The sequence below is a fragment of the Pristiophorus japonicus genome, chromosome 1, assembly GCF_044704955.1.
Source record: "Pristiophorus japonicus isolate sPriJap1 chromosome 1, sPriJap1.hap1, whole genome shotgun sequence".
Taxonomy (NCBI): Eukaryota; Metazoa; Chordata; class Chondrichthyes; family Pristiophoridae; genus Pristiophorus; species Pristiophorus japonicus.
The window spans coordinates 89944807-89970137 of record NC_091977.1 but is presented as its reverse complement, the minus strand read 5'-3'; the positions used below and the strand labels follow the sequence as shown (position 1 = coordinate 89970137).

Sequence of the window (25331 nt, the reverse complement as noted above, 5' to 3'; positions counted from 1 at the left end):
GAGGAGAGGGAGGGAAGGGAGGGAGGGAAGGGGAGAGGAGAGAGAGGGAAGGGGAGAGGGAGGGAGGGAAGGGGAGAGGGAGGGAGGGTGAACGGGCCCGGCTGACGTGAAGAAGCCGGGCGGGCGGGCGGGCTCCGCCGAAGGAGTTAAAGGTAGGTGGCCGGGGGGAGCGGGAGCTGGGGGGGGGGGGGGTGGTCATCGGAGCGGGAGCTTGGGGGGTCGTCGGAGCGGGAGCTGGCGGGGAGGGGGTGGTCCGGAGCGGGAGTTGGGTGGGGGGGGGGGGGGGGGGTCGAAGCGGGAGGGGGGGTGAGGGGTTGAGAGAGCCAGCTGGAGCCAGCGCAGGAGCTGGATGAGGGCGGTGCAGCCTGATCCTCACAGCCCCAGTGAGCCCATTCGGCCTGGTGTAGGGGCTGCGTGCTTTGGGCCCCTCCCACACAGTTTCGGGCGTCTGGAGCTACTGCACGTGCGCGCCCATTGTAGCGCGCCTGTGCAGAGGTCCCGGCACTGATTTCAGCGCAGGGACCTGGCTCCGCCCCCCCACAGCTCGTGCTGCGCTGCGCCGAGCTCCAAACCACCTGCAGGGAGCCGGAAAATGAGCAGGTTTATTTTAGGTGCACTTTCGGGCGCGAAAAACGGGCGTCCAGGTTGGGACTGCGCCGTTCTAGGCGCGGCACGAAACTTGGGCCCTAAGTGCTGTCATATATCATGGCTTTTAGACTGTGGCTGCTCGCATGCAGTCTCAGCTGAATGCTGCCCCGAGACCTCAGTGTTGCTTCCGCGGCTGGGTCCTCCACGGGCCACTGGGGACCTTCCGGTGTGGCGCAACAGCACCGACCTGAGCTCCCTCAGATTGGTGTTGGTGGTATTGTGCTGCCCCTGGTGAGTTATTCAGGCCCCTCGGGACAGGATATGGATGATGCGCTCCCTCTGGCTCACAGCATTCCTGGCCCCAGACCTGTCACTCCGCCAATGCCTCCATACATGTCCTCGCCTGAGCCAAGTCAGACTCAACCCTCCCATGAGGGTGTTCACCAGTCTCCAGCCGGCCCTTCCAGGCCCAAAGCTGCTCGAAGGTGTCCTTGAAGCTTCCACACAGGGAACACAGCAGCCTTCCCAGACCCATGAGGCAGCCACAGGGGAGACACTGAGGTGAAGTCACCTGTTAGGCATGTGTAAGGTCATCATAGGCAGCCCCTCGAAGTCGAGGATGAGTTGCTTCCACTTTAAAAGTGAGTTCTCAGGAGGCTGGACAGTCCAATGTGGGACCTACAGTCTCTGTCACCGGTGGGGCAGATCGTGGTTGAAGGAAAGAGTGGGTGGGGAGCCTGCTTTGTCACATGCGCCTTCCGCTGTCTGTGCTTGGTTTCTGTATGCTCTCGACGATGAGACTCGAGGTGCTCAGCACTCTCCCGAATGCTCTTCCTTCACTTTGGCTGGTCTTGGACCAGGGATTCCCAGGTGTTGGTGGGGATGTTGCACTTTATCGAGGAGGCTTTGAGGGTGTCCTTGAAGCATTTCCTTCGCCCACCTGGGGCTTGCTTGCTATGTCGAGGCTCCGAGAAGAGTGCTTGCTTTGGGAGTCTTATGTCAGGTGTGGCCCGCCCAGCGGAGCTGATCGAGCATGGTCAATGCTTCGATGCTGGGTTGTTGGCCTGAGCGAGAACACTGACGTTGGTGCATCAGTCCTCCCAATGGATTTGCAGGATCTTGCGGAGGCAGCATTGGTGGTATTTCTCCAGTGTTTTGAGGTGTCAGCTGGAAATAGTCCACATTTCTGAGCCATACAGGAGGGTCTGCAGGAGGGTTTATGTAGACCATAAACTTGGTGCCGGATTTGCGGTCCTGGTCTTCAAAAACTCTCTTCCTCAGGCGACCGAAGGTTGTGCTGGTACACTGAAGACAGTGTTGGGCGTCATCATCGATGTCTGCCCTTGCTGATAGTAGGCTCCCGAGGTATGGAAAATGGTCCACATTGTCTGAGGCCTCACCGTGGATTTTGATAACGGGGGCCAGTGCTGTGTGGCAGGGTCAGGTTGGTGGAGGATCTTTGTCTTATGGATGTTTAGTGTAAGGCCCAAGCTTTTGTATGCCTCGGTGAAGGTGTTGACGATGGCTTGGAGTTTGGCCTCCGAGTGTGCACAGACGCAAGTGTCGTCTGCATACTGTAATTCAATGACAGAGGATGGGACAACCTTGGATCTAGCCTGGAGGCGGAGGAGGTGGAACAGATTCCCATTTGTTACCACTCGGAATGCTGAGCTGGGGCAACGTTTCCAGTCTGAGCACCTGGATTGAGATTTCAGTTTTCTCTCTGAGAATCTCGGGAATCCCTATTTCTTGCTCTCTCTATAGTTTCCCCCCGCCCCCTTTCTCTTTCTCTATTTCGCTTTCCCAATCAAATTTTCTCATTCTGTTTCTCATTCCCTTTCTTCACTTCTATCTCTTTCTCCTTTCTCTTTTGCTCCATTCTTTCTCTTTCTCTCTCTCTCTCCCTCCCTCTCACCCTCTCGCTTTCCCTTTCCCTCTCCCTCTCCCTCTCCCCCCTTGAGTGTGGCTTCTGTGCTGAACATTCTCAGGTTTGGATCTTATCTTCTTGTCTCTCTCTGCTCCCACGGCTCCGAGATCTCTGCCACTTTGCACCGGCTCTAAAAGCTGGCGGGGGCATCGTCAGCTGAAGGGCCGGCTTTTTCATGCTGAAAATGGGTCCGGGGGCGGAGCGGCACTTTTAGCCCGTCACTATTGTCACAAGCCCCACACCACCACGAGAGTCGGCAGTGGCCCCAGGGCGGCCAGTTGAGCCCAAAACGACGGCCATTCGATTTTGACAAATGGCCGCAGCAAACAGGCAGTAACGGTCCTTCCTGGGACAGTGAATTTCGAGGCTCATGTATTCAGGGAAATTTGCCCAATATTTTTTCACAAAATGATACCCCTTTAAATGCATTGTTTCAAAATATCTATGACTGATATCCTGATTTTTCATTGGGTCAAACATCCAGCGTAACATGGTCTGAATTATACCATCATCTGGATTTCTTTATAAATTATTTCTACTTCATCTTGTACTATATGGTTTATATTAATCTTGGAGGTTATTAGAATATTCAGAACATTCGATGTAGAAATGCCACACTGGACCAGCTAGGAATGCTCAATGTGCAGCAGTCTCAGTCTTTGCTTTTAATATAATAACATGCTTTGGTGCATTTAATTATATTACATTTTCTATAACATTTAAATTGTTGACACTAATATCTATTATGTTGGACCTGAAAACCACTAATTGATTAAGATTGCCTTTCCTGGCACTGATGAACACACAAATAAATCTGAGATGTTGTTTACTAGAGTAGTACAGTGATGCTCAACTGTTTGAAGCTGCGGACTGGATAAACATATCAAATCCAGTGAGTGGAATTACACAATAATGCAAGCCCCATACACAAAAATGCAAGCTCCTTTCATAATAAAACAAGCCCACCCTTTACTTGAAAGCAAGATCCCCATACAAGCTCCATCCTTCTTTTCTCTCATCTTCCCATAACCAAAGCCTGCTTCTTTTGCTCTCCTCTTCTTGTTTTTTGCTAGCATTCCTATTGCCCCCGCCCTCCAGTTTTCCATTCCTTTCTATCCTCTTGGACCTCTTTCTCTCTCTAATCTTCTCCTATATCTTCTCGATGCATCTCTCTCCTCTGCATCCCTCCCTCTGTCTTCTGCATCTCTCTGCACTGATTAAATCACAATATATCTTTGGAAAGATTCAATTACCTTCAAGAATATTATCGAAGAACATTTTCTCTGCGTGCACATCTGGCTGGGGCCACTAAAGCAGCATAAGGACTGGGAGAGAATGTTGCAGCTCTTTAAAATTGTTCGGTCTGGAAGATTAGTAAAGCCCCAATGGAAAATTTCAATGATGCCTCTTCTGTGTTGAGATTGTTCAAAATCCACCAAGCAAGAAGCAGGCTTTTCCAGTCCTCCAGGCTTGGCAACTTTAAACAGCTTGAAAGCACTGAAGTTGGCTTAGCGGAAAGAAGAAGGGAACTGTTAGGAGTTTTGTGGTCCAGATCAAAGACACTCGCGGGCCACATTTGGCTTGTGCATTTAATCTTGGACATCACTGGTGTCATACATCGGTGCATTTGCATGCTTTGCCACAGAGTGATAGGATGCATGTTGTACCAGATGGTGAATTCATTACCTTATCAACTTATCTGGGATACACATTTATTGAGTCATTTATAATCATCTGTGATCATAATATGCAACAGCAGAATGGAAACATAAAACTTCTGCCAATTCACGAAACTGATCAATGGGGGCTCATGGATTCAGCTGTTTGAAATATGCAAACATAACAGGGATCTTAAGAAACATAATTACCTTCATCAGTGATGGCATACCACTGTAAGGAATGCTTTTGGTATGATGGCCTGTTGAATGATTGGCACTGCAAGTCTCGGAAACTTGGCACTCCTGTGGAACAGGGAGGATTCTTGCATATCCTGTACTGTACACGGGAACCCTGACAATCCTTGCCTTCAGGACCAGGCCTGGATGGAAACAAAATAAGCAAAATCTCTGTTGAGATGCACAGTTCGATTGAGTTAGACCTCAAGGCTTGAGGCCCAATTTCAACACAGAAGAGGAGTTGTTGCAACTTTTCACTGGGATCTGGGGTGGATGGAACTTCTGTCTGCTCCATAGAAGGCCCTTGACAGAGCAAGGAGGCCAAGCTTGCGGGAGGGATTTCCCCAACTGATTTCCCGCAGCTCCCATCTCCTTTGTAGCCAGCAATCTGAACACCAGGAATAAAGTGTGGGGTGTTGCAGCTTTAAGAGTACTGTGCATTTTATGCTGCACCTGCATTCTCTACGATCAGTTGCTACATGTTAGATCTTGCTGGCGAGCTGGTCACTAGGAGCAAAATGTACAACATTACGTTAAAATGACGTCAAAGTCTAAATGACAAAATCAGATTCCGATTTTTGCATGTCAATCAGCCCCTCGCTGACTGGCCAAAATGTGTATGTTAAAAAAGCATGTGGCCAGAAGTCAGCGTGGATTGCATGCTGCCATGACTTTAAGGCCCCACACACCCCGCTGTCGTCAGGTCTTACCACCTGCCCTTGGGAAGAGTAAGCAGGAGTGGAAGGTGGGTGAAACAAATTGGTCCTAGAGATTTCTGCTCTACTGAACTTATGCTAGTGTAGCAGATCCAAGGAGTTTTGGATCCAGTATGTTTTCTGATGATAAAGGTAGTATCTACAGAGCAAAGACTAAAACACCACAAAGCGGCACCATCTCCATGAAAGTTTTTGACAACCCTTTTAGTTTATTTGCAAAATACATTACTGATCCACATGATCCAACTGCAGTGGCAATGACACATGGCTCTTCTGGGATTTCTTGCACTTTCCTCTCTTCTATCCCTCAGCCTTTTCTTTTCCAGAGAAAAGAGCCCAAGCCTGTTAAATCTTTCTCAATAGTTATAGCCTCTCAGTTCTGATATTATCCTTGTCATTCTCTATATTAGCAGATCATCTATTCACTTCACTGACAGTTTATCACATTTAATGACTTTGGAGAAAAGGTACTTCCTTATACAAAATCTCTGCAATTTGTCAATCGAAAGGTATCCTAGTTAATGGTCAAAGTAAAGTTGCTCAAAAAGACTGTGAAAAGACTTTCCAGCAATCGCATCTTAGGCAACGATTCATACCGAAACCATTATATATGGAAAGCAGTTTTTGTTTACTTACGTTAAAAAAATATTGGTTTCTAGTATGTAGTCATCCAAAAATGAAACTACTTCAGAATGACACAATGGATAAGAAATAAAGTCATTTCAAAATTGATTATTAGGCTAGTTATACTACATACTTTGTGCTGATGTGAAGCCATTTTGCTTTTGCATTGACACAAGCTACAGAGTATAATTCAAGTATGACGTACCCAAAGCTCATTTCAGCAAGAGGTGTGAGTCCACAACCAGATGGTAGTATCATTCTGTTTGGTATAACTGCATCTGACATGAAGTCATATTTAAAATATTCCCAAACGAACTTTATAAATTTTATTTTTAGAAGTTTTTAATGTGAGTTGTCCCCTAACATTAAAGTGTAATGCTCACTTGGGTGCAGATATGCCTGCACAGAGCTCCACTATTTTGTAATGTAAAAGTTTTATTGTGACAGTATTCATTAGAATGCATGTTTTTGTTGTGTGCTGCAGCCACTTCTATGGACAGTTCCAGGTTGACTTGATTTATCTGGTGACACCAATATCTTTTCTAACCAGGGAAGGGAGTGTCAATGACTACCTATAAACTGACTTTCCAAATCTTTAAAGGCATTTACAGTAATCAGACAAAAATTAACAGAGTCAAAGAAGGACATATTAGGACAGGTGAGTAAAAGCTTGTTCAAAGAGTTAGGTTTTAAGAAGGATCTTCAAGAAGAGGGAGGTAGAGAGATGGAAAGGTTTGGAGAGCGATTTTCAGAGCTTAAGGCCAAGGGTTTTTGGGCTGTAGCAAGTTACAGAGATAGGGAAGGGTGCGACCATAGACAGATTTGAAGACAGGATCAGAGTTTTAAAATTGAGGTGTTGGTGGATCGGGAGACAATGTAGGTCAATAAGCACAAGTGTGAAGGATGAGTGGGCCTTGATGCAGGTTAGAATATTAGCAGCAGAGTTTTGGATGAGCATTAGTATGGATGAGGGTACTCAACAGAAAATGATTTGAGATGGGGCAAAGATGGGAGTAACAGTGTTTTGATGGAGAGGATATGGGTTGGAAGCTCAACTGTGGGTCAAATAGGATGTTGAGGTTGCAAACAATCTGGTTCAGCCTGAGACAGTGGTGCAGGTAGGGGGAAGGAATCGGCAGCAAATGAACAGAGTTTGTGGTGGGGCTGAAGACAATGGCTGCGGTCTTCCAATGTTTCCAATGGAAGAAATTGCAGCTCATGCAGGACTGCATGTCAGGATGGTGTAGTCAACCATGTCAAAGACGGCAGAGAAGTCGAGAAGGATGAGGAGGGATAGTGCATCATGATCGCAGTCACAGAGGATATCATTTGTGATTTTGATTAGGGTCGTTTCAGTGATGTACTGGGGCGGAAACCTGATTGGATAGGTTCAAACATGGAGTTGCAGGAAAGGTGAACATGGATTTGAAAGGCGACTACATATACAAGGACTTTGGAGATGGAAGGGAGGTTTGAAGTGGGGCAGTATTTTGCAAGGACAAAGGGGTCAAGGGTAGGTTTTTAGAGGAGGGGGATAGTGACGGCAAATTTGAAAAGTAGGGAGACAGTATCTTATGAGAGGGAACTGTTTATATCATCTAGCATGGGCTCAAGGAAGGGAAGTTAAGTGGCCAGCAGTTTAGTTGAAATAGGGTCAAGAGAGCAGGAGGTGCGTCTCATGACTAAGATGAGCTCGGAGAGAGAATGAGGGAAGATAGGAGAGAAAGATGTGAGTTCAGGGCTAGGGCGGGGGGACCTTGGCTTGGTGGGCAAGATGAAGGGAGGGATGTGGCAGAGGCAGCTGAACGGATTGTCTGAATCTTAGTGAAAGCGAAATCCTGGCACTTGTTGTTGGAGGTGAGGTTAGAAGATGCAGTGGTGAGGGGTTAAAAGTATGGTTGGTAGTGGAGAAAAGAAGCTTGGAGTAGTGAACAGCTTTTGCAGAAGAGAGCAGGGCCTGATAGTGCTTGATATAGTCTAGCCAGATTGATTTACCCAATTGTTTGACAAACTACATTCAGTATAAGTGGAATGGATTATATTAATACATTTCCAATGGCTTTGCTGCTGACAAGTAGTTAAAATCCTGTTAGAAAGTTAATATACATTTTAGATAATATTTTTATCTTCCAATAACTGACAGTGCTTTGATTATCTGGCTACATTTGGAGCAGGCAACAAAAAGCCGGTAAAGGCACAATGGGTCGAATGGCTTTCTTCTGTGCTTATACTTGTATGGTTCTATAGAGAAGATTACTAGTGATTGCAACATACGGATGATGACCAAAGGCAGTTGGAGGCCAAGAGGATGCCCATTGACAAGATGAACAGGTGCTGGATTTCAGGAGACAGGCTTCCATTAGTGCAACATCATTTGGTACATATTGCTGCTTAGAATAACACATTGAAATCGGACACAGTGGAGCCCAGGCAGATTTCTGGAGGGTAAGTAGACTAGGGCATTTTAGAAATGCTATCCTCATGTCTTATTCAAGCATTTCAAGCAAGGGATTATTAAGCAATATGGACTAAAAAATAGTTAAGATAGTTGAGCTGACTTACCTGGGATTATCACATTTGCGCTGGCGGAAGTGTACTCCAATATCACATGTTCTACTACAAGTACTCCATGTGCTCCAGATACTCCATTCTCCATCTATGTAGTCAGGAAGAGGTGTTTTACTAACACATTCACCAACCTTACACCACTGCAAGGGAAAGAGATTACCTTAATTATTATTACTTGCAACATGCATAGTGATCAAATTACATGAAAATTCACCTAAGGAAATTACTGATAAAGGCAGATTTTCATTATCAATTGTAAATTCCTACTGTAGTAATTAAAAGGGATAGAAAATATCACTCAACTACTTGCTTGAGGAAATTATGTATATCTTATAGTGATATGAAAAGTAAAGGAAACTGTTATTTTTTAAAAAGTAATATCAGTTTCTCCCTCTAATTCAAATTCCTATATTACAACAGTGACTATACTTCGAAAGTACTTCATTGGCTCTAAAATGCTATGGGTGTACTGAGGTCGTGAATGGCACTATATAAATGCAACTTTTTCTTTCTTTTATCATGATCTATCTCATTGGTACCTTTGTGCTGCCTTCCTCGAGTTGTAATAAGTTGCAAAAGGATTGAAGTAAGAGCATAGCCAAGAATGAAGGAATTAGAGATGAAAGGAGAAGCTACTTGGAAAGGTAATATGCTGAAGAAAAAGACAACATCAGTTGGATTTTCTTTCTGTTGGCAGGTTAGCGGTAGGGTAGGACATCTGCCTACCCATGTAACATGGCTGCTAACCCATCATGTTTGCCTGCAGCGGCCCTAATTATTTATGCAAGGTGAATTAGCAGTAATACTTTTGCTTCGCAGTGGTTTACCACTAATGGAAGGGAGGGAATTTGAGCGCTGTCCTTTTGGAGAGCACGAGCCACAAGTAGAAGAATGTTTGAAGGGGCAGTAGCCTCAGGGAGTCCGCAGCAGGAAGGATTCCTAGATTCTCAGATGCATCTGTGGATATGTTATTGGCTGTAATAAGGGCTGGAATGGAACAACTCCAGTGATCTCAGGGCAGGAAACTCTGTAAGAAGGTGGTTCAACCCCAATGGAGGGAAGTTGCTGATTGAGCCAGTGCAACCACCACCATTCCAAGAACTGCCGCACAGAGCGGGAAGAGGTTCAGTAACCTCATAAGGATGGCCAAGGTAAGTCAAGGCACTGTTCTCTATCTACATTCTGGTAAGAAGCTTCATTTAGTTCCTTACCTCATACTTTTTCTGTATTACCTAGGTATAGGGAAATTGAGTTATGTAATGGGGAGTCTCCAGAAACAGTGAAACACCCTGTTAACTCACAAACACTCTCTGAACTCTCACTGCCTGCAATAAGGGGTTCTGTTTGTTTTGAAGGACAGCTGATGCATCTATGGATCTTATCATCATGCATGCATACACTCATATGGGGAAAATAAGTTTCCATGCCACTCCCAATCCTTTAACATTGTGTTTTCTCCCTGCATAGGGAAGGTCGTGCATAACCAGTACCAAAGAAATGTAAATAAGGGAAGAACACCTACTGAAAATCCTGAGTTTGCATGAAGAGCAGGCTCTGTAAATAATAGGCAGACACATTGGAGAGGCTGTGGGAGATGGTAGTGTCAGTTTTACGTGCCTTCTGAAAGTACTGCAATGCCTTTATACTTAAGCCATTACGTTTTCAAGGGAAAATCCACAGTGTGCACAGCTAATTAAGCTCTTCTGTTTATGACATCATAGGGGTGAATGGAGGAAGAGCCTGGCCATATTGATGACCACCTAGAAATTTCAGTGACAAAAGTCCTGCTGTGTCCAGATCCATAACTGCTGTCATGTCCTCACCAACTTCACAGCTTGCTACTTATTCAAGCAACAGCCTAGAGACACCGGGTCGACATGGCCCACCGCCCGAAATGGGGCATTTTTTAAAGTGGGTTCCTGCAGAGACTGTGTTGATATTCGTCACGTGGATGGTTTTTTTGGGTTGGGGCGGATGTCGTGGCAGCTATGGGGCGGAAGTGTCCTTGCAGCGGGTCAGCTGCCCCGACCAGTCATCAGCGCCGCTCTCTCCCTTCAGTTAAAGGGGAGGGCCGCTGCGAGCTCTGCATACTTTTAAGTTAGGTCCAACGGGCCACCAGGGAGGGTTTCGGCCAGGCCAGCAGCCTGGCAGCCAAGAACAACTTGTATTTATATAGCCTCTTTAAGATCCTAAGATGCTTCACAGGAACATAATCAGACAAAAATTAACACTGAGCCAAAGAGGAGTCATTAGGGCAAGCTTGGTCAAAGAGGTAGATTTAAAGTAAAGGACTCTGTAAAGGTTGGGGAGATATATAATAAGCAGGTGTGAAGAGTTTAATCACTTAAAATAAGACAAAAAAGTCAAATTGAAAATAAACTGACTAACTGAAGGATAAAGCTTAAAAGTGAATATCCTTTCAATTTACAACTGACAATGATCAATCATCACTTAGGTGCAACTGAATGCTGATTTATTTGCACACTATTATAACAGTTTAATTGTGATATTAACAATGTATCACATGCTTTGTTAGGGGTTACAAAATTTCATAGCTCATTGCTCATAATGTCAAAGTTGCATATGACCATAATTGAATACAATGAAACTCAAAGCTAGTTACAAATAGCTGCTACTTCCACAACAATTTTAGTAAATCACCAATGTGATTGTATTATGTCTACACTAGTAATTACATAGGATTACATAGGATACACAGCGTAGAAACAGGCCATTCGGCTCAACCAGTCCATGCCGGCATTTATGCTCCACTCGAGCCTCTTCCCGTCTTTCCTCACCTAATCCTATCCGCATCACCCTCTATTCCCTTCTGCCTCATATGCTTGTCTAGCCTCCCCTTTAATGCATCTACAGCGAGTTCCACATTCACACCACTCTTTTGGTAAAGAAGTTTCTTCTGAATTCCCTGTTGGATTTCTTGATGACTATCTTATATTGATGGCCTCTAGTTATGCTCTTCTCCACAGTTGGATACACTGGGCTGGAGTTCGATCAAAAAATGGCAGCACCGGTTTACTGCCCGGTGATTCTGCTATTAAGAACGACGGAAAATTAATCAAAAAATGGAAAACAAATCCGCCTGGAAAAATTGGCGTTGTACGTGGATTCTCGGCGGAAAACGCGATCCTCGGCAAATTTAGTCTGAGGCTACGAGTTGGGCCTAGAGCTGCTCCGACTGCTTTCTCCTTCGTGTTTTTTTCCCCCAACTACGGATCACTGCTACCACCAAACTCAAGCGGAAGCAGTTTTTCTAGTGTTGCACGCTGGCGGTCCGCTCCCCAATAGTATTTCAAAACCGCCAGCAGAACACTTCGATGAAATTCCCACCAGATGGTTTTCTACCCAAAACGAGGAAATACCGCCGAAAAACGCGCCGGAAGGCTGATGAAATTCCAGCCCTATCTCTCTGTATCTACTCTATCAAAACCTTTCATGATTTTAAAGACCTCTATTAGGTCATCCCTCAGCCTTCTCTTTTCAAGAGAAAAGAGACCCAGCCTGTACATCCTTTTCTGGTATCATCCTTGTAAATCTTCTCTGTACCTTCTCCAGTGCCTATATATCTTTTTTATAATATGGCAACCAGAATTGCACACAGTACTCCAAGTGTGGTCTAACCAAAGTTCGATACAAGTTTAGCATAACTTCACTACTTTTCAATTCTATCCCACTAGAGATAAATGCTAATGTTGGTTTGCTTTTTTATGGCCTGTGTCGATACTTTCAGTGATTTGTGTATTTGTACTCTGTGATCCCTTTGCTCCTCTACCCCATTTAGATTCTTATTTTCCAAGTAATATGTGACCTCCCTATTTTTCTTACCAAAATGTAATACCTCACATTTATCTGTGTTGAATTTCATTTGCCAATTATATGCCCATTCTGCAAGTTTATTATTGTCTCCTTGTAATTTGTTGCAGTCCTCCTCAGCATTGGTTATCTCCCAAAATTTGGTGTTGTCCGCAAATTTAGAAACTGTGTTTTTGATTCCAAAGTCGAAATAGTTTATATAAATTATGAACAATAGTGGTCCCAGCACTAAGCCTTGTGGAACACCACTTCCCACCTTCTGCCTTTTACCCATTCTCTCTGCTTTTTGTTCATTCTGTTACTTGTCCTGACTCTGCATTCCATGGGCCCAAGTTTCGGCCTCAGTTTCTTTTTGGATCAACTGGTGTAGAACGGAGTATCTTAGAAATTCAAATTCTTGGCATTTAGTTTGCTCCAGTTCTAGTCAGTTAGAACAGTTTCACTTTGGAACAGAATTTTGTTTTCAAAAGGGGGCGTGTCTGGCCACTTACGTCTGTTTTCAAAGTTTTGTCAGTGAAAACTTACTCCAAACTAACTTAGAATGGAGTAAGTGAAGATTTTTGTACGCTGGAAAAAACCTTGTCTACACTTTAGAAAATCAGGCGTAGGTTACAAATCAGGCATAGGGAATGGGGGGAGGGAGGGTTTAAAGGGAAGTTTACAAACATTAAACACTTCAATTTTACAAAAAGAGTCATCATCAATAATAAATGATAAATACATCAATAAATCAACCAATAAATCAATCAAAAAAATTAAGAAAAAATAAATTTAAAAAAAATCAATAAATAAAACATTTTCTACTTACTGACTGCAGCACCGGGAGTCCTCCAACAGCGTGCTGGAATGCCCCCCCCCCCCAGTGTGTCTCTGTTAGTGTCTCTATCTCTCTGTCTGCTTGTGTGTGTCTCTCTCACTCTCTGTCTGTCAGTGTCTGTGTTTCTGACAGCGAGGGATGGAGGGGAGGGGGAGGAGGGGTGGTGGAATGGGGGAGAGGGGGTGTAGTGGGAGAGACGGGGTGGGGGGGAAGAGGGGGTGGGGGGTGACAAGGGAGGAAGGGGAGGGGGGGTGAGAAGGGAGGGAGGAGAGGGGGGTAAGAAGGGAGGGAGAGGAGAGGGGGTGAGAAAGGAGGGAGGGGAGGGGGGGAGGAGAGGTAGGAGGAGGGAGGAGAGGGGGGGGGAGAGAAGGGAGGGAGGGGAAGGGAGGGGGGGAGAGAAGGGAGGGAGGAGGGGGGTGAGAGAAGGGAGGGAGGGGGTAAGAGATGGGAGGGAGGGGAAGGGGGGAGAGAAGGAGGGAAGAGAGAGAGAGAGAGAGAGAAGGGAGAGAGAGAGAGAGAGAGAGAAAGAAAGGAGAGGGAGGCTGAACGGGCCGGGCCCAAGACTTCGAACTTAGACTTACCGGATTGACAGGTAGGTGGCGTCGGGTCCGGGGTCCGGAGCGCGGATCGGGGGGAGCGCGGGTTGGGGCGCTGGAGAGCAGAGATCAGTCGGGGGGGGGGGAGATCGGTCGGGAGCGGAGGTCGGTCGGGGAGGGGGGGGGGGGGAAGGTCGGGAGCGGGGGAAGCGGAGGTCGGGTCGGTGGGGGGGGGGCGGTCTGGTTGGGGGGGGGGAGGTGGGAGCGGGAGTCAAGTCAGGTCGGGTCGGTGTCGGGAGGAAGCAGGAGCTGGGCGTGGGAGGCAGCCTTATGCACACAGCCCCAGTGAGGCCATTCGGCCAGGGCTAGGAGCTGCGTGCTTCGGGCCCCTCCCACACAGTTTTGGGTGCCTGGAGCTACTGCACATGTGCGCCCACTGTAGCACGCATGTGCAGAGGTCCCGGCACTGTTTTCAGTGCAGGGACCTGGCTCCGCCCCCTACAGCTCGTGCTGCGCCGCGCTGAGCTGCAAACGACCTGCAGGGAGCCAGAGAATCTGGAAGTTTTTTTTAGGCGCACTTTGTGGCGCGAAAAACGGGCGTCCAGGTCGGGACTGCGCCGTTCTAGAGGGGCTCTTACTATTTACAATATTAAAAAATTATTTACAAATAGAATATCAGGATATGTTTGATTGTTTTGGGCTTTGAGTTCAAGCAAGTCTTTAATCTTTTTATTTTTATATACGTTGGGTACTGAAGTCAATTATCTAACTACTTCTCCGGTTAAACAAATCGAGAAAGATTTTCTTTTTTAATTGTCCTAATTGCAGGGCAAGACTTCGGCTCTCCCCATGTCTGGCTGATTTCCAATGATCAGGGTAATTATCTTAATTTTGATAGGGGCAGGAGCCATTAACCTATCACTGGGTTACTTACCTCAAGTGGGAGGGGGGCTGCCATTGCTGTGGCAACTTGCCACTGTATCGTATGGCTGGCAATGCCAGCTAAAGATTGTGAATTTTTAAATTTTGTTAAATTCCCATTTTGTCATACTGGATGCCAGGAATGCACCTACATGCCTTGTATCCAAAGTTGCTAAGGAGCAAATAATGTTGGATCATGGATTGTCATCATTCACATTTAATTATAACATGCCCATCTATATCAGGGTGGTTATATGTACGTGCCCAATGTTATTTCTGATGGGAAATACCAGGAGTAGCATCAGGTGGCAGGCTGGTAGCAAATTTCTTCCCACCTTTCTTTCCCTATCTGCCCAGGTATTAGTAGTGTAAAAAATAGAACATTCAACCTCTTGACAGCTAATCCACTAGTGGCACTGCACACTGGAACAGTACATTCAGTACAAGTATACATAGAAGTACAAAGATTCAAGGTGACAAGGAGAACAGATATTCGGAAAAAATACTGTTTTTGCATTGTTTTGGGGGGAAATTTCAGACATTTGGACATGTGTGACGGATTTATTTGTACTTGAGACACATGTAGACTCTACTCAAGAAATCTATTACTCTCTGGAGCCTAGATTCTTAAGATAAACACAGATATACCATTAAACTCTAAAACAAGTTAATCAACTAGTTTCCATGGCTGTTGCTATGACTCACATCTCCATATTGCTTGTTTGTGATTTTTTTCGAAGTCATCAGGCGTGTAAAGACTTTCCACATGCAGTAACACAATTATATGTGTAAACCAACTCCAAAAATTGGAATTGCCAATCATTCCTGTCTGAATCCCCAGGCCAATGCTGCCATCCCCAGGCCAATGCCACCATCCCCAGGAACAATGCCACCATCTCCAGGTCAATGCCACACCAATCAGTTGAGTCTGGGTCAATCCATGATGAGGCATGCAGTTGTGAGCCTAATGGATGAACTGGTAATGTGTAGTTTGATTGTTATACCTGTGTTAATAAACCAACTAGTTCTTAATAGCAATGTGTTGCTATGAATTCTTAAGCAAAGAACCCACGAAGCAAATACATTACAAAGGTCAATGCCATTACAGTGACAGTGATTATCCACTTTTGCATTATATTCACACTATTTGGATTTACAGTCAAATTTAAAAGAAAATTAAGTTTAAAATAGTTTAATTTCAATGCAGATTTCCTCTGTAACACTGTTGCTCTCACTGCTGTAGTTAAATTACTTCACAGTGAAAGGAAGGTTTATTGAATTGTGCCTATTGTGTGGCTTGGTCCCAGTTTCAGAGACTGAGAAATGGTGCAGTATTTTGGTTCATCATTCCTCTGATACTGAAAATGAATTTGACCGGTGATTGGTTTTTGTTGCATTGTTCTTTGATCAATGATACAATGCAATTCACTTTACCTGCTGCCAACTGTGCTTCACCTCTATAATTTCAACAGCTTATAAATCATGCAAAGTAAGCACAGTTGACAGATAAAAAATAAACTGCTAATAATTTATCTCATGTGTTTTAAGTGGGCAACTGGCAATGGCATCAATTACAGCACACAGCTTGAAATATAAATTATTTATTATTGCTGAACATAAAACCCTTGCTAGGTTGTAACATTCTTTGACAGGTAAGAAAAACATGGTATATATTTAACTGCACAGCTGCAAGGCAGTTCTATTGTAACATTTTAGTCTCCCGAGCTTTCAAAAGTGATTTGAGCACTATGAGGTCATGCACTTGGCAGAAAAAAATCAAAGAGCAAGTTATTATTTAAATAGAGAAAGATTGCAAAGTGCTGTAGTACAGAGAGACCTAGAGGGTACTTGTGCATGAAACAGAAAAGGATAGTATGCAGGTACAGCAAGTGATCAGGAAGGCCAATGGAATCTTGGCCTTTATTGCAAAGGGGATGGAGTATAAAAGCAGGGAAGTCTTGCAACAGCTATACAGTGTATTGGTGAGGCCACACCTGGAATACTGAATGCAGTTTTGGTTTCCATATTTACGAAAGGATATACTTGCTTTGGAGGCAATTCAGAGAAGGTTCACAAGGTTGATTCCGAGGATGAGGAGGTTGACTTATGAGGAAAGGTTGAGTAGGTTGGCATCTACTCATTGGAATTCAGAAGAATGAGAGGTGATCTTATTGAAATGTATAAGATTATGAGGGGACTTGACAGGGTGGATGCAGAGAGGATGTTTCCCGTGATAGGGGAGATTAGAACTAGAAGGCATGATCTTAGAATAAGGGGCCACCCATTTAAAACTGAGATGAGGAGAAATTTCTTCTCTGAGGGTTGTAAATCTGTGGAATTCGCTGCCTCAGACAGCTGTGGAAGCTGGGACATTGAATAAATTTAAGACAGAAATAGATAGTTTCTTAAACAATAAGGGGTTATGGTGAATGGGCAGGGAAGTGGAGCTGAGTCCATGATCAGATCAGCCATGATCTTAGTGAATGGCAGAGCAGGCTCAAGGGGCCGTATGGCCTACTTCTGCTCCTATTTCTTATGTTCTTATACTATGTCTAACTGGCATCACCATTACCTGTACACCATGATCTTGGACTTAGAAGTGTGGAATGCAAACAAGCATAAAGGGGATAATTTGAAGTCAATGGAAATACAAATCTGGAGAGGTGTTTAATGGGTGGCTGAGCAGATAACGCCCATTTTATACTACCAGTGAAACTTCAAAATTAACCCCAAAATCTCCCAATTTCCATGTGCCATTCCATTGATAGTGTTTTCCTGCTGCATGAGTAATGTCAATTACTCAGAAATTTCTTCAACAAAAAAACATAACTCCATGCTCTCACAGCAGGCTATGATTACTCTGAGTCTGCTGAGCCTTGACTGGTTGGGATTCCCTGATCCCTTTTCTGGAATGGAAATCCAGAGCTGACTGTCAAATCTAACAAACTTTAAGTCAATCTAAAGGTAGAATGACAGTTTTTTTTCTTTTAATGGTTATTGTTTTTATCATGTGCAGTAGAAAGTGTGTACTTATAGTCACAGGCATCAAACATTAAAGTATTTCTATGGAAGGGAATTTAGCGACTCATGTTTTGTTGGGGTGTAGTTCCCTGTTAATATTTACTTATTGGTAAAGGCACGCATTTGTTTTCAGATTCCAGAGCCAAAATGTGACTGTCATTTTGATGGCTATGCTATTGTTTTATACAGTGATAAGAATTAGCTTTTGGAGCATAAATTAAATTGGACACATTTTATTTATCATGTGTTTGTTCTTCAAAAATCTCATTGGGATCCGACATTCAGTTTCAACTCAATTTTTCTCAAATCAGTTGAACTCCATCTAAATGTGATTAGAATATGATTTGCAGCATTGGAACCTTTTGTACGGTTCTTGGAGAGGTGAAAGACCTGCAATGGGCACCACCTGTTCAGACTTGCAATGTAATGCAGCAGCTCATATGCACAACTGGCCATTATTACAGAGGTGACTGGGCATATTCTTGAGTGCTGCTCATTTGACTTCTTTACTTAATTTTTGAAATAGCCATTTGCCTGAGGAAAGCGGTAACCTGTCCATAATCTGTTAGGTTTCAGTAACACATCAGCCACATACTTTAGTAGAATGCCCAGCTTGTAGGTACATGTAGAAATGACATTCCTGTCAACTGGTGACAAGGAAGGTCCTGCTGTTGGCTATTGTCTGCAATAAGATTTATTTCTACCTTAGTCAATCTCAACTGACTGAGGTTAACATGAGAATTATTTCTGTCTTTCTTTTACGTTTTATATGTCTGTCACCAGTAACAAGGAAGATTGCCTGCTGAATGTTAGTATTAACAGATCCACTTGCATAGCTACGTTAATGCTTCTTGGATCATTACCTTAAAGTGGCTACTGTATTACAAAGTTTTAACAGAACTTTTCTTGGAGAATTTCCTTAAAATATATGGCAGATAGAGCAACACAGCCATCTTTCCTGAACTTCGGCCCCAGGAATGCCTATTTCCCAGGTGCAAAGGCCAGGAAAAAAAGAGGCAGAAACCTGTTATGTTGGGGCACCTCTCCCTTTACATAACCCTGAGATTCCCAGGGTTTCCACTGAGGTGCTGAAAAGGGTCTGTGCCTGTAATAGGTGCAAGCCCAAATGTATTCATTTAAATAAGGTGAGAGAGGGCTTTCCCAGCCCTTCTGCCTTAATATCCTGTGGATTGCCCAATTTCATGGGCGTGCAAACAAGATTTATTACTGTAACCTCTCATTCTTGATATCTTTCTCGTGAATCTTGGCAGTATCCTTTCTTTGGATATGATATCCTTCCAGTAATGGTGTCCCTAGAACTGCACAAAATACATGAACCTAGAACCTAGAACTAACCAATGTCTTGTGCAAATCCAAGTCACCTTGGTGCTTCTGCATTCAATGCCACAAAACCCAGAATCTCATTTACTTTTTTTTTGCATTTTCTACCTCCTTAAAGATTTGCCTGGGAAGGTGGAGGGTGTGAAGGGTGTCATATTTCCAATTGTAGCACGCCTTGTGGACATTTGTGGTACGTTATAGATAGTGAGGGCAGGATGGCTACAAATATGAAACATGCTTCTTACATTGGACTGTCACGGGTCTCACTGACTCCTCTTATATTGGCTAGGCTGGTGAATAGCTTCCAGCATTGAGATGTCATGGAATGGTTGATGGAGGTGATAGTGATCACACCCTTCCACAAGCCTGCATCATTCATCTGGTTGGCCTCCTTCCCTTGTGCCCAAACAACTGTTTCCCCCTTCCCTTATTTGTGACAATAAAGCTTCGACAGAATAGTCTGTGAATTTTGAAGTTCTGCACTGTGCTGCACCACCTCAGACATGTTTCCTTTTATCTCAGTATGTTGTTACTTCCACTTTTTGATGGCCTGCTGCTTTAAACAGCCAGTTAAGCACAGGCTTTCTGCGCCCTAACCTCCACCTGGAAGCAAGCTCCAAATAACGAAGTTTTAATAGCATTGGAAGCCTGCGCTAAATATGATAATTATCCCCAAAAAGGAAGTAACATGGAATCAGAGTGAGGACACATCAGTGTGCAGATGTCCACCTTGATGCATGTCTGATGGGAACGTTGTCATGGAGGAAAATCTAAACTTATATGTGCCACAATATTGTACCTTTGTAGTTTTCATTCATGACAAAGAACAGCTATTTAACAGCAATATTCCAAGTGGTGTATAAAACAAAAATAGATATTTGACATGGAAAGGGTATGAATATAACACAGAGATAAATTTTAGGATTTAGTGCTTCTGTGCAAAGCTTAGTGCAATGGGAGCACAAAGTGGGAATTTGGGCACAAAAGTCAGCACAACCAATTTGCAGGCTGGATGATTCTCTTTCCAATCTTTTAACAAACAGAAAATCGGGCATAGTGGCTGCTGCATCTAAATTCCTGGTATGTGGCTCCATTATGCAACACTAAATTGTAAAATTTACCCCACTGTACACAGAGTAATAAATAAAATCTCCTGGAATCACTCAGTGGGTAAATACACCATTCAATGTGTTACTGAGCCACAGAAGAAATGAAGATCTCAGTGTATTTACTACTCTCTGTTAATTTCAGAACAGAGAGTAGGAAAGTGTTATAATTGGAATCTTACCTCAGCAAGAGTTGACTTCTTCAGGAGGATAGTGTAGAAGAGGGCATAGATTGAAGGCAATTGGCAAAAGAACTAGGGGCAACATGAGGAATTAAAATTCCAGGGTTAAATTACAAGGAGAGATTACACAAACTAGGGTTATATTCCCTGGAATTTAGAAGATTAAGGAGTGATTTAATCGATGTTTTCAAGATATTAAGGGGAACTCTGATAGGGTAGAGAGAGAGAGAAACAACTTCTGCTCATTGGGGTATCTCGGAAGCAGACAGTGCCTAAAAATTAGAGGGGTTAAGTTAGGAAACACTTCTACATGATATGGGTGGGAGAAGTTTGGAACTCTTTTCTGCAAACAGCAGTTGATGCTGGGTCAATTGTTCATTTTAAATCTGAGATTGATAGATTTCTGTTAACCAAAGGTATTAATGGTAAAAGTCACATAGCCAGATGGTGAAGGGTAGAATACTAGAGCTTAGCCTTCAGCTCAGCCCAGCCCCGCCCCCACTCAAGCCCAGGCCCCCCCATCCCCCCCACTAGCCCAGCCCAGCTCCTCACCTCCACCCCAGAGCCCAGCTTCCCCCACCCACTCCTCAGCCCAGCCCCGCCCCCACTCGAGCCCAGGCCCCCCCCCCCCACTAGCCCAGCCCAGCTCTCCACCCCGGAGCCCAGCTTTCCACCCCGCTCCGCCCCCTCCACAGTTCAGCCCAGCCCAGCCCCTCCTGAGCTATGGGGAAAGAGCAGGGGAGTGGAACAATTAGATAACTTTTTTAAAGAGCCAGCACAGGCATGATGGGCCAAATGACCTCCTTCGGTGCTGTATGATTTCAAGATATAAAAGATAGAGGACAGGATGGCAGCACTCCGAAAATCATGGCACTGAACGTATCGGGCCGTTCCCGCTCCCACACCTGATCATGGAAATGGGCAGCCTGTTTAAGGCAGGTGTGTTATTAAGATATGACATACATCGGACCCCAACACAATTTTCAGGTACCAATGGACAAAGCATGTGTCACACATTTCCATCCATTGGTACTAGGTGTACAGCGACCTAACCAACAGTTCTTAAAGGGACTGCTGCAGGCTGCTCCAGAAATTGAACAGGTAAGTTTTCAGAATTATTTTTGTGCGGCTAGGAGGAGAAGGAATGTTCCTCCTGGCCCAACAAAAATCTTCCATCCTCCTATGAGTCCTTTCATGCTCCTCCCTCCCCGGTTTTCATAACCCGCACTACAAGGTTTGATTCTTGGCTCAGATCCATGGATGAGCCACTGGATTTCCTGTACTACTCCCAAATCGACGAGCTGTCTGTGAATGCTGATGCAACATTACCAACTTACCAATCAGATTGAAGTGAGGCATTATCATCATAATGGCTCTGGCCACTTGTCGAGGATATCGGGCAGGTAAGCAGTATGATCACTCCACCCAACCTCCACAAACAATGAAAATCTGCCCCATTTTTTATTATTAGACTTTGAACTGTGCATGGACTTCTTTGCAATTGCAATTGTTCTTTGATTACAATGCACAGACATCCATTATATTCATTGTATAGTATCCATAGTACTTAAGATAGTGAGTGAGCTTTTCTAAGTGGCTTAGATTGTGGACTGTTAGAAACTAAAGATAACTAAAAATGTATATGGTTATGCGATTAAAACTGACATGAAGAATGCTGTGTTTAAATGGCTATGTTCGAATTGGAGACGATAAGTCTCCTCAGACTAGATAGATGCTTACGTGCTAGGGGCTGAAACTGCCCCTTTCTATAAAGCCCATGACCGCCTGAAAGCGGCGGCCACGGGTCGACGCAGACTGGCCACTGAGTTGCCGTGATGGGGTCGTCATTGTGAACATTGCCCTCCTTTACTTTTGAAGCGGTGTAGGGGACCATTTTCCCGCTGCTTCATGCACGCACTGACCCCCTTACTGACCAGCGGTGACCCCCTTCCCCAAATTGCTCCGTGGGAAATTGCCCCGCGCTAGCGGCGCCGCCGCCATTCGGTGCACCCGACAGCTTTTGTTGTCACTACCCTTTCTGTGGCTTGGCGGCGCAGCTGCCCTTAAAGGGGAGGTGGCGCTCCTGGCGACTCCATGTTTTTTTTCTCGGAGGACTGCCAGGTCGGGCCGACAATTATGGCCGCAGGTTTGGCTGGGCCGCCAACAGGCATCCTGGCACACCCTCTTGGTGCCAGGCCACTGGCCCGGCCGAAACCCTCCCTGGTGGCCCAGTGTTTGCCACTAAAGTGGCTGCAGAGTTAGCAGCGGCCCTCCCCTTTAACTGATGGGGGGGGACGTTGTAATGCCCCAGCGCGATAATGTCATCAGCGCAGCACTGATGTCTTCGAGCATTGGCAACTCCGACCTGCCCCCATTTCCGCTCTGGTAGTGGCGGCTACTCCAATGCGACCGCACTTCCGTCCCGAAGATAAGACCACATTCGCCCCACTCCAAAAAAAAGCACAAAGTGCTGAATTTCTCCCGATTGTCCGCCCCGTGCATTGGGGAGGACAGAACACTTCAAGAGCGTAGGTGCGACTCGTTTTGGGCGGAGGGCAATTTCGGCCCCCGAATGTTTTGGTTTCCTGCGGAGGGTATAGTATTATGTACTATATACAATCTACCTGCTGCTAAGTGATTATCTGTTGTTTTTAAAATAGGATTTGAACCTTGTTTACGAATTTTATTTATAATGCTAAGGTAGGAAATGAAGTTAGTGGAAGATAATGGAAGGAAGTTGGGGAAGTTAGCGTAAGCACAAAGCAGTTTAATAGGTCATAAAGGAGGTAATGACCGGTTGAAGTGAGAAAGCTCTACTTTGGGCCTCATAGTTGAAAGAGTAGAGGACTAGGCCTTGTACTGATGGTACCTGAGAGGATAGGAACAAGAGAGATAAGACAGATTCCAAAGGAAGGACCATGTGAATGAGATCAGGAGACATTTTTAGGGAGGGCTTTTGATTCAAGAGTCAAGACAAAGAATTCAAAGCCCCATTGGATATTGAGCTTTTGGGGGAACTTCTATAGGTTAAAAAGTCTTGTCAATATCCCGTTTCAGGCCCACACCTAAAAATAGTATAAAAGTAGCCTCCTGAAAGCTTGTCCTCACAGACGGAGGAGAGAGGAGGAGGCTCTAGATGAAAGGAAGATAAACCGTTCAGAGAACTGCTCACGTATCGGTATCAGCTACTCGTCACGGTCGTATGTTTTTGCTGTATAACTAATGTGTTATATTCCGTCTTAAACTCTGATTAAATATACCCACCATATTGGTTTGCACTCGAATCTGATTATTTAAAGTGACCAGAGATAGCCATAAAGAGGTTATTTCTAACAGGACAACACAAATAACTGTGTTAATATATGCTGCCAAAGCTCTGGAAGATTGCTTATTGAAGCATAAGATAATGAGGGGGCTTGACAAGGTGGATGCAGAGAGGATATTTCCACTCATAGGAGAGACTAGAACTAGGGGACATAGTTTCAGAATAAGGGGCCGCCCATTTAAAACTGAGATGAGGAGAAATTTGAGAGAGGGTTGTAAATCTATGGAATTCTCTGCCCTAGAGAGCTGTGGAGGCTGGGTCATTGAATATATTTAAGGCGGAGATAGACAGATTTTTGAGCAATAAGGAAGTAAAGGGTTATGGGGAATGGGCAGGGAAGTGGAGCTGTGTCCATGATCAGATCAGCCATGATCTTTTTAAATGGTGGTGCAGGCTCGAGGGGCAAAATAGCCTACTCCTGCTCCTATTTTTCATTTGGATGGGAGCGTACTCCAGATATTTGGTCAGTAAACTACATTGTTGATGAGCCTGTGGTTGCTTGTAGTAGGCAACCTTCCTTATATCTCTGGAATTAAAGTATCCGCCAATCTATTCTATGCACACCTCCTGGTCTTGGCCAGCCTTTGGGTATGGACAGATGTGGGCAACCATTTCAATATGCTGGTTTAACTGTGGTAGCGCACATATGGCAGAACTTTGACATCTCAACTTGCTATCTAAGGAGAACGTTTCAAGTCCTGTCACAATAAAAGCATAGAAAGGTATTTATCTCACCGTGACACTATTCAAGTCAAATTTCATATCCACTAATCAACACCTTGTAAAGTATGTTCTTCTGATGTGAGTATATTAAAACTATTGTCGACAACAAAGCAAACCTACTTATGATTGTGGAGGCCAGTACACCTCCACTCACTTGAGGTACTGGCCACCACTGATAGGCTGGGTCCCACTGGAGACTGAGGAAGGAGAAGTGTTGGCTGTGGGAGTCCTAGCTCCTCGCTCCGCCCCTTAACCATCATTTGCCTTTTAAGGGGAAGACGAAGGTTCCACAAAATAACTAGGAAATGCCAGGAAATGGCAGAAACCTGGTTCAAACCATTTCCACTGTCTTCCGAAGAATTCTGCCAGAGTTATGGCAGGAGACCGACAGAATCTGCAAGGAATTTCCAGCCCCATAAATGTTACATTCTATAAAAACTCCTGCTCTTGTCACATGTAGAGGGAACACTTTGGGCTGGATTTTCCAGTGATGTCTTCCTCTGTTTTCGCCCCAGAGGGGGCGGCAATGACAGCAGTGAGCTCTTCTGGGCGGGCGATCAGCTTCCAGCGCCCCAGGGGGTTTTCGGGGCCAGTTTTACGGGGGGCACAGGGCAGTACTGCCCGAAGAGTTGAGCTGGTGTGCAACGCTCCTGGTTGCAACACCGGCTCGCTTTTTGACTCTTGCCTGACCCGTATGCCCCGCAGCACGCCCTGCTGGGACCGCCTGTGAAAACGGGCGGCCCAACCAACTTATACCAACTGCAGTGAGGCAAGTAATGTCCATCTCAGGCAAGTGTGTTTGTTTTTTGCGATTTATGTTGGGTGGCATGGACTATGTATTGGGAATGTTTGTGATGTTTATTTTTCTCCCCAGGCCTCTCTTAGTGTGCTCCCAGGCCATTCCTTTAGCTTGGGATTTTCCAATGCTCAGCCAGCCTAAGAGAGGTGTACAACGGATCTCTTAGCGCTCTGCCCCAAACTCAGGGTCCAGCTGCCCCAAACTGTTCCCGAGCGCAAACTTTACTGCCTGCCGCCATTACCGCCCCGAAATCAGCAAAGCCAAAAACCCAGCCCAAATTTGAATCTATATCACTTTAAATGTCACATGCAAATATACATAGGAAATTGTATCCAACAAATAATGGTTAAGAAAAGACTATTACAGTCAATAAATTATTTAACAGTCAACAAATTTGCTAAGTGTTTTATA

At 44.8% G+C, this 25331-nt stretch overlaps 1 protein-coding gene across 1 annotated transcript in view; it reads right to left on the bottom strand.

Annotated features, from left to right (window-relative positions):
• The window catches only part of LOC139227543 (A disintegrin and metalloproteinase with thrombospondin motifs 19-like), a 768564-nt gene that overhangs the window by 260123 nt on the left and 483110 nt on the right, over positions 1–25331 (bottom strand). Inside the window, exons 12-13 of the mRNA XM_070858408.1 lie at positions 8313–8458; positions 4384–4553 (exon numbers count right to left, since the gene is read on the bottom strand). Of these exons, the coding sequence (XP_070714509.1) occupies positions 4384–4553; positions 8313–8458 (316 nt within the window). The remainder of the gene's footprint in view (positions 1–4383; positions 4554–8312; positions 8459–25331) is intronic.